Source organism: Dreissena polymorpha, chromosome 14 (assembly GCF_020536995.1).
Source record: "Dreissena polymorpha isolate Duluth1 chromosome 14, UMN_Dpol_1.0, whole genome shotgun sequence".
Classification (NCBI taxonomy): domain Eukaryota; kingdom Metazoa; phylum Mollusca; class Bivalvia; order Myida; family Dreissenidae; genus Dreissena; species Dreissena polymorpha.
Genome location: NC_068368.1, coordinates 37259262 through 37274388, shown reverse-complemented (window position 1 = coordinate 37274388; position 15127 = coordinate 37259262). Strand labels below are relative to the sequence as shown.

Sequence of the window (15127 nt, the reverse complement as noted above, 5' to 3'; positions counted from 1 at the left end):
AAGATATTTGATAGAGTCATGTTCATATAAAGCATCGGCAAATTTACGATTGTTCCCAATGGAGTTCCAAGGGCTGTAATTAAATCACTTTTCGAAGGGGGAGTTGATTTCTTCGTGACCCCCATTGCGATTTGCGTTTTTTCACATAAGTATTTAAAAAAAATTAAAAACAATCTCAATTGTTCGTCGAATCGACTATGTAAAGGTTTTTTTTTTTGGGGGGGGGGGGGGATATATCGAAAACATTGTTCATGCAACACACTGACCAGCTTTTGAGATTCTTTGTCAATGTCAAATCCGGTTTTATGCAATTTAAATGGGACGCAGAGAAAACGTTCCTTATTTGTTATCATAAAGGAATGATAAAAATGGATTTATAAATAGTATTGGTTCTATGCCCCTATAGTAAAGCGTAAATGATTTAAAGAGCTATTAGAGTGATATTATGGGCATCTAACAGTTTATAGGTGTCTATCGCAACCGTTGTTTATTTTGGGTGTTTTCACTTCATATACATATATATATTTGTTTATGCAGCATCAACATACTAAAACAATATCCCGGAAAGTAATGCATTTGAACATCAACCGTACTTTCGTTTGACAACTGATCACGCATGTACAATGTGAACCTAAATTTAGTTTTAGAGCAGATTCGTTTATACGACACAAAGACATCATTTTGTTTTCGGATCATTTCGGCTTACAGGACTGGGTGGGTCACGTAAAATATATAATATAAAATAAAATTTTATAAACAACTGGTAGCAAGATGAGTTGCAGATAATTGGTCAGTAACCACATTTTAACTTTCTTTTTTGACCTGTTAATTCTTTTCAGCTCAATTCAACAGTGAAAAATGCCCATAATATAACTTTAAGGTAAACACTGGTAATTTGTGCAGTCATGCGCGTTTGTTTTTCCTTACATTCAAATATTTTATAAGTATAATCACGGTCAATGCATGGTCAATTATTTAACATCGTTTTATTGAACTTGCAAAAATAAAGTTTCGAGTGTAATACCTTACATTTATTGTTGAAATAAAATTCGCAAAATTAATTGTGCATATCAAGAAAGATATATAACATAGGCAACTGAACATCATAATTAGGGTGAACAATATTTTGGGTATAGTAAAAAGTTGACGCAGACACTTCGACCCACTAACCCTGTTGTCTGAAGATTCTGTGTGAAACAAAAAACTTATTTGTTAGCTTATGTATAAAATGATATCTTCGTTTTTGGATCGATATCGCAAAATAGGAGCATCAAATGTCTTATATCGACGGTTAACGATAATGCGCTTTATGACATAAATAATTAGTTACAACAACCTCGTTTATTGCAATATGCAGATAAGATAAGATAGTTCATTACGTCTCATTATTATGTACATAGTAAAACATATGCATGGCTTATACGGTGCTAAATTTCCTTTGTCGCTTAGGCTTATACAAGAAATTAAACAGTTTAAGTCAACAAATATGCTATCCAGTCGACTCATGTCCCATTTTATTCCGATTAATTATGCGGTCTTCCAGTACAATATGACTATCATTGGGATGTCATACACATGGCAGTTGGTTATTTGTTTAATTTACTCAGTATCCGTTCTGAAACAATGGTAGAGTCGTGTCGTTCAAATTAAATACCTTGTCGTTGCGTTCTTAATTGTTTTATTTACTAATAATATAGTAAAATCTCATTAATAAATTATAATGTTATAATAAAAGTATTCATTGAACTCTTTCAGCCATAGTTTCATACTGTTTCCAAAAAGGTATGCGTTGATTGCCACAAACCGTATCAAATTAATTTCATCAGGTGTTCAAGTTGTATTTAATGAAACGTGTTTTTTTATTGAAGTGAAGACGACTTTTTCATTTTCACTTTTTAAACTTGTCAAACGATGACTTAATTTTTGAAGTGGATAATTGGTAGGATTTACTTTTTATTGATAACACGAATTATCGTGTCGCTGTTGGAGAGGCTTTATAAATTCGATACATTTAAATGATAGCCATTTACGGGTTAAGAATGAAAAACACGAAGAAAAGTCAAAAACGTTAATAACAATGAAAAAATGAAATTTAATTAAATATATAATTACATTTTGAATCGTTAGTTTGCAAGTTTCTTTGCGTAAAAATACAGTAATGTGAATGAATAAACTGGCACATGGTTGTATGCGTTCTCGTATAAATCGAGTGATGTATAACATGCTGTTTAATACCATTTTTCTGAATATAAAATATATAACTATAATTATATGTTAAACTAACTAGGACACCGTCTTCTTTACTCTGTAAAATAAACGCGCTAACAATTCTTGGTTTATAACCTTATACTGATATGCACAATTTCAGGTGTACCCGTTTGATGTCATTCGATTCGCACAAAACTCAAAGCGCACAAGAGTTATTAAATCTCGCAGATACAAAACAATCTGCAAAGCAATACAAGTTTTGACTTCTTAGAATGTATTAACATCATGACGAACAGTTGCGTGCCTGAAATGCCTCTCCGATCACATGCTGATAATTAAGCTGAAACCCTCATGTGTAATTATATACTACTCCTGATATGATATTAAGTATCAATAGTTTGTAATTGTATAAAGTTGTAAGGCCAATAGACCATTTCAAGCTTCAAGTGCGCATGCGCCGAGTTAAATCTCGAATCGCGTGATGAGACCCCATATCGCGAGATTTGCAAAACTGGGGGCTGGCTTTCTCATGCATTTCATTCGTAGACAGGTGATACTCATTGAGTACGAATCAGCTAAATGTCGGGTTTAATAGACGCTTGCAACATAATTGGTAAACAACGCCGTTTTCTTACACTGATGAAGCGAGTCTTTATTCAAGACAGTGTTAACAAAACCTGCAATACTTTTTGTTTAAAGAGTTATTATGGGTTGAAGGGACTATTGCTGTGTCGTTGGTAGTGTAAACAGACGATCTAAAACAAAGCTAACATTTCATTGTATTCCTAAAAAGCCTGAACATCGAAGGAAAGCCTGGATTAAAGCATCCGGACGACAGTGCCATGGAAAACACAAATGTATTGTCACAGAATATACTCGTGTTTGTGGTGCACATTTTGTGAAGGGTGTTAAGAGCAATAATCCTTTGGACATTGACTATGTGCCAACAGTTAATTTGCCAAGGCCTATATCATTGACCCCTGCGGTAGAATTGAGCTGCAACGATTCACCAACAGCTCGATTCGATTCGATTTCGATTTCAGACACTCCGATACCGATTTTTTCGATTCGATTCATCTTCAAACCTAGTTTTATCATATATTCACTCTTATGCCTCAAAATTAACATTTCTGTTCAAATGTGATTTCAATAAAACACATAAAAAAGAAAAGCAAATTTGGAATTTTCATATAAAAACTTCTGACTAGAAGATTGTGTTGATTACACAATAATATAAAAAAATAAATAAAAAATCATAAGAACGTATCTGGAATCAGTTGAATGGTAGTGCTATCACATAATACTTTTACCCAAAACCGCAATACGCATGTCTACCAACGTGACATGACAGCATCACCTGTTACCTGTAGGGCAAATCACATTCTCTAATAAACTTAACAAAATTCCAACAGAAATAGAACTACTTTTCTGGCTCGCGACTTCAGTAGTTGCACTTGTGCAACCTCTTAGTCTTGCTAAATCAACGTTATGATTGCGTTTGACATGTTGAATTAGATTAGTGGTTGAGTCGGACTTTGCGTACGCCACATCCGTGAAGCACAGTTTACACTTTGCTTTATCGGTAGGGCTACCATCCCGAAACCCAAAATACTGCCACACTTATGATTTTAGCTTCTAAGGCGCATCTGATAATTTCAATTTGTCGGCAACAACTTTTTGAGCCATTTTGACGCTTTTTTCCGAAAGTAGACCGTAACGCGCTTATTGGTTGGATGACTAAAGTAATAAGCAACCAATCGCGCGGGTCGTAATTACAGGTAAACATAAAACCTTCACCTTCCCGTATCAATAGTCAGAATACAGCGTGCTTTACGTATCTATGTTTATATATATATGTATATATGTTAAAGAATCGAATCGAATTTGGTAGGTTTGGTATCGTAATCGAATCGAAGCATTTCGAATCGATTTTCGATGAATCGGATCGAATCGTTGCAGCTCTACGGTAGAACGAGCTACAACAACCAGTCAGATGGCAAAGTCATACAGTGATGCGGTGCAGAATGCAATTAACCGGAAGAAAGCTTCAAACAAATATTGTGCTCGTAAAAAACTGATCTTATGTGAGCCAGATATTGACGAAGTGCATATGGAAGTAGAGGTTGGGTTGCCACCAACACAAAGCCAGAGCGACTACGAATTTGTTGTTCGGGGGCTAGAAACAAACGATGCATCGGTAAGTTGTTTGTTGTTGAATGAATGGAATTGTAGAAGTTATGCACATGTCCCACAGCACCCTGTCCGTAAAAAAATAAGATGAAAGCTTTTGAAAAGCTCCACATTTCTTAACAAATTTAAGCCTAGAGGACTCTCCCATCCTTCTAAATTGGATCAATTTATTTCCAAAATTAGGGATGTCTAGTATATTTATTTCTATATTTAGAATATTTCTTAAAGAAATTCCTTTAAGCAAACAGCTCAGACCCTGATGAGACGCCGCATCATGTGGCGTCTCATCTGGGTCTACGCTGTTTGCAAAGTCCTTTTTTCTAGACGCTAGGCAGAAATGGGTTAATCTTTTTTAAAAATAACTTCATAAGAAGCCGTAGACTATAACTGTTTATTTGCTTTGTGGGTTTGGATTAGAATTGATTTTCTATTTGTTCTGACAAGGAGCTTCGCAACAATGAATTATGTATGTTTGGTCAATTTTAAACATATTTAAATGAACCAATCAGATAAATATGCATTTTTTTCTGTTTCAGGTACCCAAGTATGAAGACCATGCATATGCAAAAGCAGAGTGTCCTAGTCAGCCTCGGTTAGCTTCAACATCAACCAGCGTCCAGACCGAAGATCAATCATACTGCCACGATGAACACATCTTTAAGGCACGTCCTATAACAGAGACGTATGTCCAGACTGACTTAAATGCAAAATGTGATAAGACAGTTCAGATTGACTCTTTTGATGGTGATATGTGTAAGATTTTGACTGAAATCAAACAGAAAAACCAGATTAAAATCATACAAACTTTAAAGGCAAAGGTGACAGACCTGTCCAAGGAATGCACTGAACTGAAGAGGAGAGTGTTCTCATCTTCAAATATGCTTCATCCCAATGACCAGGTCCAGTTTTACACTGGACTTTCAAATTTAGAGACTTATAATGCACTGTTTAATTATTTACAACCAAAGGCACTAAATTTGACTTAATGGCGAGGCAAAAGCATGACAAAAACTCGTTCAAGACTAGGGGGCACAAAACTGTCTCTTGAAGAACAGTTCTTCATGACTTTGGTTAGACTCCGGCTCAATCTGTCAGATGAAGATTTATCTGACCGGTTTGGGGTCTCTGTTGGAACAATATCGTCAGTTTTCAACACATGGTGTCGATTTTTACGCCTGGAACTTGAAGACCTTTTCCCGTACCCTACCACTGAACAGGTTCAAAGGAATGTGCCTTCTTCATTTTCCAAATACCCAAACACCAGTTTGATTATTGACTGTACAGAAATATTTGTTCAAAAACCATCTGCTCTGAAAGCACAGCGTCAAACCTGGTCCAACAACAAGCATAGAAACACACATAAAATTTTGGTAGGAATCACACCTGATGGAACTGTTGTATTTATTTCCTCATTGTTTGGTGGGTCTGCGTCAGATTTTTAGTAAAGCATAGTGGACTTTTGAAACTGATTGAAGTAGGTGACAATATAACGGCAGATCGTGGTTTTGACATTCAGGCACAGCTGTCTAAACTAGGTGCTCATCTGAACATGCCACCATTCCGCAGTGGAAGTTACCAATTGACTCCTGAACAGGTGGAAGAGACACGGCGAATTGCAGAAGTTCGTATTCATGTGGAGCGAGCAATACAGCGAATAAAGACATTTTCCATATTGTGTGGAACAATGCTAATTACTCTGCAGAGGGTTGTGGAGGACATATTTAAAACATGTGCATACCTGACAAACTTCCAAACACCTATATTGAAATCTGAGTAATAGAGACTGTTTTTAGTTGTCATCTACACAAACTTGTTGTTTGATGTTAAGAAGTAATAGAATTAAAAAGTTAATTGCTGTTGTTTTTTTCAACTTGTGTTCAAAGAATAACAAGAATGATGCTTATGGTGGTGATGATTATTTATACATTGCGATGATGTATACTGTAATGGGGGTAATTATGATACATGTAAATGATGATGATACACAATGATGATGGTGATGATTTGATAAAAACATATTCCTACCCCTTTTGATTTATGAATAGCATTCATTTGACATCAGGCGAAAATAGATATGTGGTTTGTTTCCACTAACATTGACAAAAAGCGCATGGAACACAATGCATTATATTTTTAAGTTGGAATGGACACGTGTTTGAGAACATGTTCAAGTTACAAACAAAACTGCAATTAACCCTTTACCACTTAGTTATGTATTTTCACGCATTTGCAGTCCCTTACAACGTTATATTTAATTAAAAACCTTTCTAACTAGATTCTTCAAGTTTTTAAGGCTTCTTATCCAACCCTTAAATACTGTTGAGCAGCACACAGCATAAAACCTGAACAGGTTGCGAGTTACTAGCAGGCTGTTCTGGTTTTATGCTGTTTGCACATAGCCCTTTTCACTTCTGAGTGGGAAAGGGTTAAAGATTGCTAGTGTTTTAAATGGTCTTCACACACAACATAAAGGCAGGTCAGGTTAATGGAAACAAACAACATTTTATAATAAAAGAATGGGTTGACTGAAAAACTGAATGAAACACAACAAAAAACATATAACACAAACTTTATTCAGCACATTGGTCTTCAATAAATAGGCATTTTTAAAGAACTGTTATTATTAGCATATAAATTTATTTTTTAAAAAACAACAACACACACATCACTTATTATTGCACTATTTCATCTAAATGAAGCTTTGTCTCACACTGAAATGAGACAATAACTGTGATAATTGTCATAGTTAAACAGTACATAAATAAATAACATAGTTATATCCCACACAAGACAAGAAAAAATGTTCATTTCTAGGATCAATATATTTTTATGAAGCTTTATATTTAATTAATCTTGATGTAAATAGTACTAGTTTTTAATCAGCGAAGTGAAAAAAAAACTGTATTACCACTATTTGGCAAGACACAAGCAGTGCAAAAAATAATAATATAAAATTACTGATCCACATAACATTTACAGACACATTATATTATACATTTTTAACACAAAAAGATGAAATTTGGAAGTTTTAAACTGACATTATTTTTCACAGATCACTCAATTGCATTGGTTAAAATTATGATCAACAGTAATATTCTTGCTAAAGATATGACTGACTTCAAATTAATTTCATTGACAGCACAGCGCACACACTGATATCTTTATGTCATTTCCATTGAGACTTATAATGCAAACTCATATCTGAAGGGGTCCAAGCAAAACTTCACCCAGGGATACAATATCTCAGGCAGCACAAGATTTTCATAGAAGTCAATCAGCTTCTTTCTACACCTCTCCCAGAAACACGGGTCAAAGGGCACCTCAACAATGAATATGTCCAACTCGGTGCAGAGAACAAAGTCACACTTCTTAATGCCTAAAATCCCCATTTGTCCTTGCACCTGGGTGTAGTATTCATGGTTCATGTTCAGTTCCACTTCATTGTTTTCATTAAATTTAAAGCACTTCAGTTTTTTCACTGCTCTGTCCCTACTCAGTTTCCAGGATGACTGAGGGTTTTATATTTCTACAATTCTACAACAATCCTTGGACACGCTGTCAACAGAGGCCCCTAAATACTGGTATTTAAAATCTACAACAAGGCCTCTCTTCGTGAGCTGAATTCCTGTTGCACTGGTGTAGCATTGGGCTGCCTCCTCTTCTTTAGCAATGCCAAAGGCCATCGCTGGTGTCTGCCTTACATTCTTGTACAGCAGGGTTTTCAGGGTCACTTTGGGGTTTGTGGTGGCTTTCATCTTGAACACCTTATGGAAATTTGAGGCCGTAAGTCGGTATTTCCTCGCCTTCTTCCATCTTTCACTGTCAGATTTGCCAATTATCATGCGTTCCAGCTGCCGTGTTTGGTCCGGCTTTAAGGAGAAGAACTCCTGTTTGGCTTCCTCACACTTGACACTTATGTCCATTACAGATGGAGGAAAAATGTTGACAGGTTAATCATCCATGGAATGTTCTCTGCGTGATGGAACAGTCTTACATGAAGCATTGTCAGATACAGTTTGATACTTAAGGAAATTACACTTTGAATTGCTTCTTTTCAATGCTTGTACAAGTTCATTCTTCCTGACCTGATGGACCTGTTGGTCTCCGGCCTGTCGTGGATCAAACCCGATTCCATCAAAAGTCACATGGTTTTTGAGTTGTTTTCCATGAGCTTGCCTGAAAGAAAAAAATGATTTAAATTATTTAAGATAAATATATAAGAACAAAAAGTGAAGAGAAAATTAGGATTAAAGTTAAAAAAATAAACCTCTAAAATATTTTTGTTAAAATTTAAAAGGTGTAACAGTTTTAAAATGTTACTATTGTTATTTTATTCCAAATTTATATAGAACTCTTTTTGTTAAGAATCATATGTTCATAATTGCTCAACTACAACTATGCATTTCAAGCAAATATAAATGAATAATACAACATAAAACAATATCACAACATAAAAAATGTATGCAGATTCTTCAAGTACATTATATACCTTGTAAATATTTCTTAATGAAGGAAGTAGAGTAACAATTTCAGATGTATATCATAAAACATGGCCTGTTCAAGAATTAATTAAATTGTTAAGCCTACAAGATTAAAGAAAAAAATACTCACTTTACTATTCTTATGTTGTGGATGGTTTCCGGTTCCACATTTTGTTTTGATGATTCACCGTTTTGATGGGGCATTCCATTCGCACAGCCGGTCAGTGCAGGTTGGCTTGTCCGTAGACTGGTTGAGCCCCTTGGCGATGAAATCCTCTGCAGCAAACAGGATCGCTGCGTTATGACTGCATGCTTTTCCTCTCCTGAAGTTAACAAATATATATATATATATATATTGATCTCTAAGAAATTCTACAGTAAGAATTCTGTAAATATAATCATGTGTTCAATACATAAACCTATAGATTAAAAATCTGTCTGTACAGTTTATGACCATTGTATTAGTAGTAGAAGTAACAGAATTGTCACAACTGATTTGAGAGAACAGTCCCTTTAACAAAATCAATAATTATTTTCGCAAGAAATAGGTGGCCAATGTGATGAAGTAATAAAGTGAGAAGATTAACAAAGGATATGTAAAGTATGTTTAAAATGATGCATAACTAAAACATTGTATTTACCCTGCAACGCAAGCACAAGAACCTCCAATGGGGATGCCTTCTCAAGGGCCACGTATGTTTGGTAGGCCTTTCCTTGGTAAGATTCAAGTACTTTGGCGTGAATTGCGTACACCTTTGTGTTTGCTACGAATGTCTCCGCATGTCGCAGTCTCTGGACAAATCCTTCCTCGAAATATTTAAAAGCTTTCAACGACTTGTAAGCTCTAACACTTCCTTTGTCAAACGACTGTTCCCGGCTTTGAATCAAATAATGTTTTAGTTTTTCAATGTCAATTTTTCAATGTCAAAATCTGGAACACCATTTAAATTATCTGTCCACTCTAGCGCTGAAAACAATTCTTGATCGAAAACTTTATCTTCCATTGTGTTATGTCACATATTCACGTTCAAACCAAAGCAATGTTTACAGGAAATGAAGAGCCCCCAGTTTTGCAAATCTCGTCGGGTCTCGCGCGATTTTTAAGAAAAGCGTCTTGATGATCGTGAGCGCGGGGTTATACAGACGCTTAATTTGAATTGTTCGGTATCTTATTCGACTTTGTGTTTTAAAGACCGAAGCTTTTGTTTTATCGGCATTTACTTCTAAACCCCGTTTTCCACAATAGTTAAATACATTAAGACTTGTTTGTACCTCTTAAACTGTGTGTTCGTGTCATCGGAAAACGAGTTAAAGGACTGATGATAAATCAACCGATTTTAGACTAAAGTCGCGTTCCGTATCAATTTTAATGTGCGATTCAATTTCCTTCTAAAATTATACGATCATGATCAAGAGGTTGTTATTTTCCTTTTCTTAAACCAACGGCTATACCAAAGATATCGGAACGTGTTACAGAGCTTTATGCAAGACTTGACTTTAGAATACGTGTCTTTGAAAATGGAAAGAAGTTTCTATCTTAAAACCATATTGAAAAGATTAAACCATAAAGCATTACGGTAAACGGATTTATTTTTCAGGTCAATATATACAGCGCGACATTGTTTATGGTTCATATTAAGCTTAAGAATGCAATGTAAAAATGACATCGACAATGCAAGTACTGACGAATGGTATCAATCAATACAGAAATCGCCCAAAGTAAATACATTTTCACACTTAATCGATATCAAACAATTGGATTACCGCCAGAGCTCAATGTTATCGGAGAGAAGGAATCGTTAATTAAAAAATGGGAGGAGGGGTATTGATAGTACAAAAAATGCAAATGGTTGTGTGACGGTCACAACGATTTTGGGGCAAAGCAAAAGCAAACATTTTTGCCATATTTTTTTTAAAGGTGTGGAAGTGAAACATTACTACTTTTAACCCACTTCCACATCCGTGCATTGCATCTATGAGATTACTTTAACTGTGACGCGTTTACGAATATAGAATATAGGTTTATTATTATAGAGCTAATGCAAGATTAGTGTTGAATACTGACAAGTTTATTTCACGAGGCTTAGAAAACCACGTGCCGTTCAAATAAACGTTTCTTTATTCAACACTTACCTGGTATTTCTTTTTATCCCACTTTTACAGCGAATTCGGTTGATTAAAGCCCCGTTGATAAAATATCATCTATAATCAACGGCAGGAAATGACCTCAATATTTCGACGAAATGACGTCATAAATCCAGCGAAATTATCCAATCAAACTAATTTTGTTTAAACAAAAAGGTTTACAAAATAAAATGTGGGATAAATAGAATAATAGATTTGTGTTGATTATAGATCAGGTTTATCATGCTCGGCACGAAAACGAAAAAGCACTCGCCAAGGCTCGTGCTTTTTGTTTTCTAAGCCTCGCATGATAAACCTGATCTATTATCAACACTAACCTATTATTCTCTATTTATGCTATTATTTTCTCAAAACTTTCGGTCTTTAATTTAAAAATACTATAGCATCAACTACAAAATAAAAAGGCAGAATTTAAATGAAACACACACACACACACGATAACATCAAATGTTGTCATACAAATAAATCAAATGACGTCATTTTTACGCGTGGAATCTTTATCCAGGTCATACTAAATACACATTAAACATACTAAATAAAGTGAGAATTACTCGTTGGGAGGGAGATTATTCCAACAATGAACGCCTGATGGTGGGTATACACCATGTCTATAAGTTTATTTTGTTTGCGTAATACATTTACAGCCCTGCCCATTTTAATATCCCACAGTTTATTCATTTAAGACATTAAACGGTTGTTGTATGTTTGCTATCCAAAAAAACTAGAGAATTTGCAGAATCAATACCCCCCCCCCCCCCCCCTGAATATCATTATCGCAAGAAAACTAGATCTAAACACATCAAAGACAGCATGGAAAGATCTTAGATCACAAAAGGTACAGGACAACAGGAGCAGGCTGGAGATCCGGACAAGTCTGGTGACACTTTTAAAAGAGTCTTGCTCTGTGGAAAGGCAAGTGCGTATTTAGTGTCATCTCAGATAAGCCTGTCAGCCCACACAGGCTAATCAGGGACGACACTTTCCGCTTTATGATATTTTCTGTTTAAAGATAGTATTTTCTTGGCAAAATTCCAATTTAGGCGGAAAGTGGCGTCCTGAATAGCCTGTGCGTACTTGACAGGATAATCTGGTTCGACACTTTACGCGCATGCATTAAACACCATTTTAACAGAGCACGGCTCAAATTAAATGGTTAATGGAAGTAATATATAATTCAAAAAAATGTAACTAAGGTTTGTTATCATAGTGTTTTCATTTTCCATTGCATTCTTGCCAGCAATAATTATTGTTTTCAAGATTTTCACACTTTTATGTTGAAAATTGCAGATGGACAGGAGAAAGGAAACGAACAGGAGTAAGGCGGAGCACCCTGCTATTAAGATCGTTCCCAATAAAAAACAATAGCCGAAATAGCTTGCTTTTCTTCATCACACATTAAAATCGAATTTAAAGAGGATAAATGAATGCATTTTAAATATAACGCACAGTCCGCACAGTCCGCACAGGCTAATCAGGTATGACACTTTCCGCCTTAATTGGATTTTCGCTAAAAAGAGACTTCCTGAACACATGAAAATACAATAAAAGCGGAAACTGTCGTCCCTGATTAGCCTGTACGGACTGCACATGCGGGTCATCTCTAAGCGTTTTAATGACTAGCCTGATCACTTTCTAATCATGATGATACACTCATTCATGTTAAGATTTGTAACTTGAAATTTTCATTTTGAGATGCAAAACACGATTTAATGTACTGTGTTTGTCCCAAATGTGTGGTTCATTGACATCTTCATCTATCATGGCGTAAACCATGCAATAAGAATATTATATATTGTATGTGGCAATCACGCGTTAAATGTAATTTTGCAGATAAATGTTAGATGCGCAATATAATAATACGTATTATTACATTTCGTTTAACTTAAAGAGTAAACAAAATTTCAAATGGCTTATTTAGAAACCCCACAAGAAAAGTGGAATAAAATACAACTTTATATTTTCTTTAAACAATAAATATTACAATAGAACTAATTACACACAAAGTATGTATATTATATCTATACATGTACACATTATGATATGAATTTTATAGAATTCTGACAACAATATAACGTTTAAAACTCACCATTGCAAGAAATATTCCCCTGTATGTAAATGACAAAAAAGTCCTACAGTACGTCGTTATAAAGATCTTATTTACATACCACCATAACTCTACTGAATAATTACACATGCAAACAAAGCCCATGCGATTTTTGAACATTGGCTCGGATTGCACCCAGGGCGGAAACCATTCGGTTCTCTCCAAAGAAATGCAAACAAATCTTTATTATGTTCAATCAAACGATGGCTCTCAATACATCGGTTTTTAATTGGAGTGATAGCTATTATTTTAACCACACAACGTGGGTTATTATCGATACTAAATTCAATAATTTCAATAAAATACAGCGGTTTCAGGTACAACTAATCTATAAAAAGGAAAATTTAAAGAACAACATCTACTGCAACTGTTAATACTACTTCTACAACTACTACTACTTTTCCAACAACGACTTCTATAACAACAACTACTACTACTACTACTACTACTACTACTACTACTACTACTACTACTACTACTACTACTACTACTACTACTACCACTACTACTACTACTACTACTACTACTACTACTACTACTACTACTACCACTACCACTACTACTACTACTACTACTACTACTACTACTACTACTACTACTACTACTACTACTACTACTACTACTACTACTACTACTACTACTTCTACTACTACGTCTACTTCTACTGCTACTGCTACTGCTTCTGCTACTGTTACTACTACTACTACTACTACTACTACTACACAAATCCACGTAGGCCATTTTTAAAAATAAATAAACCACTTATATTTGACATATATACGTATACAAATTCGACACAATTATAAACGTACAAACTCATTATGTAATGCATATGCAGCAATGACAGTAAGCGTGTAGTGTAATACGGCTTAATATGTCTTCTTTCGTTGCTAAATGCGAATACTTCCATGTGAGTCTCACGTATTTCTTATCAGTACACAGATTTGTGATAGTCAAATGGCAAGGACGACCGTGTTCAACTATTAACATGACGTGCCTTAAAGGAGGACTGATATACTAATTGCAAAACAGCGGATAATAGTACAAATTTGTTTAAAAAAAAATAGGCGTCGCTAGTTCGAGCGCCCCATCCCCCGACTCACAGGAATACACTGAACACAACATATCTGACGCAATTTATCTCATTTGTTTTTATGAGAGAAACACGCGGTCAGCATTCTTTGAAAAAAATGAATACTGGCGTGTGCTATTATTTATGTTTGTGAGAAACCTATTATCGTAAAAACTCCAAACTTTATTTGTTCTAGTTTTAGTAATTTGAGAGTTAATGATCATATAATCATAAGTTAGTGTGGCAGGTATTTATTATGTGAGTATGTGTAGAACTGATACACCATAAATTGTTTACAAATACTACAGCACTATTACTCGAGTGCGTTTATTTTGCGGTTCCTCTCATTTGAAACATGACGCATGCGTTCTATACCAGCATCTATGTGAAATTGTAGAGGGTTGACGATTACATTTTTTGTACATATAAAAACTATCTATTCAATTAAAAAAAGGTAAATCAAATATTTGAACTTCCTTTAGGAGGAGGAACTGCTATGCTACATGCTCAACTGCGAAACAAATCTCAACCGATGCAACATACTTGCTACCAATGCGAATAATGACATAATAATTTCACTATTAAGTCCTAGCGCAAAGTCATTATATGGAATTACAATCGGATGAGACAATAACATATTATTGCACAGTTTTGCAATATACCTGACAGGCTTAGAATGTAATTACAGGGATGCGTAAAGTTGTACGGAATCAGTAATTATTCGCAATTTGCAACCAGATTTGTATGTGGGTATTATATTTAATGTTAAACGAGATACATTTCTTGATCTTTGTGACTATTAGTCCTTTTAAGCGAAATATGAATCATCATGATCAGTAAAATTAGATATTTTCAATATTTGATGATGTTTAATCCAAATAAAACAATACGTAGAACAAAACAGTGGCGATTTCAAATTCTCAAATA

General features: G+C 34.9%; 1 protein-coding gene across 5 annotated transcripts in view; it reads right to left on the bottom strand.

Moving 5' to 3' along the window:
* LOC127856915 (neo-calmodulin-like) overlaps nucleotides 1-13276 on the bottom strand; it is a 124282-nt gene extending 111006 nt beyond the window's left edge. For 3 of the 5 annotated variants that reach the window (XM_052393103.1, XM_052393104.1, XM_052393105.1), the window contains exon 1: nucleotides 13111-13276. In XM_052393103.1, the coding sequence (XP_052249063.1) occupies nucleotides 13111-13248 (138 nt within the window). In that variant the 5' untranslated portion in view covers nucleotides 13249-13276. The remainder of the gene's footprint in view (nucleotides 1-13110) is intronic. The other 2 variants (XM_052393106.1, XM_052393107.1) reach the window with 2 other exon arrangements.
* Nucleotides 13277-15127: the final 1851 nt, after the last annotated feature.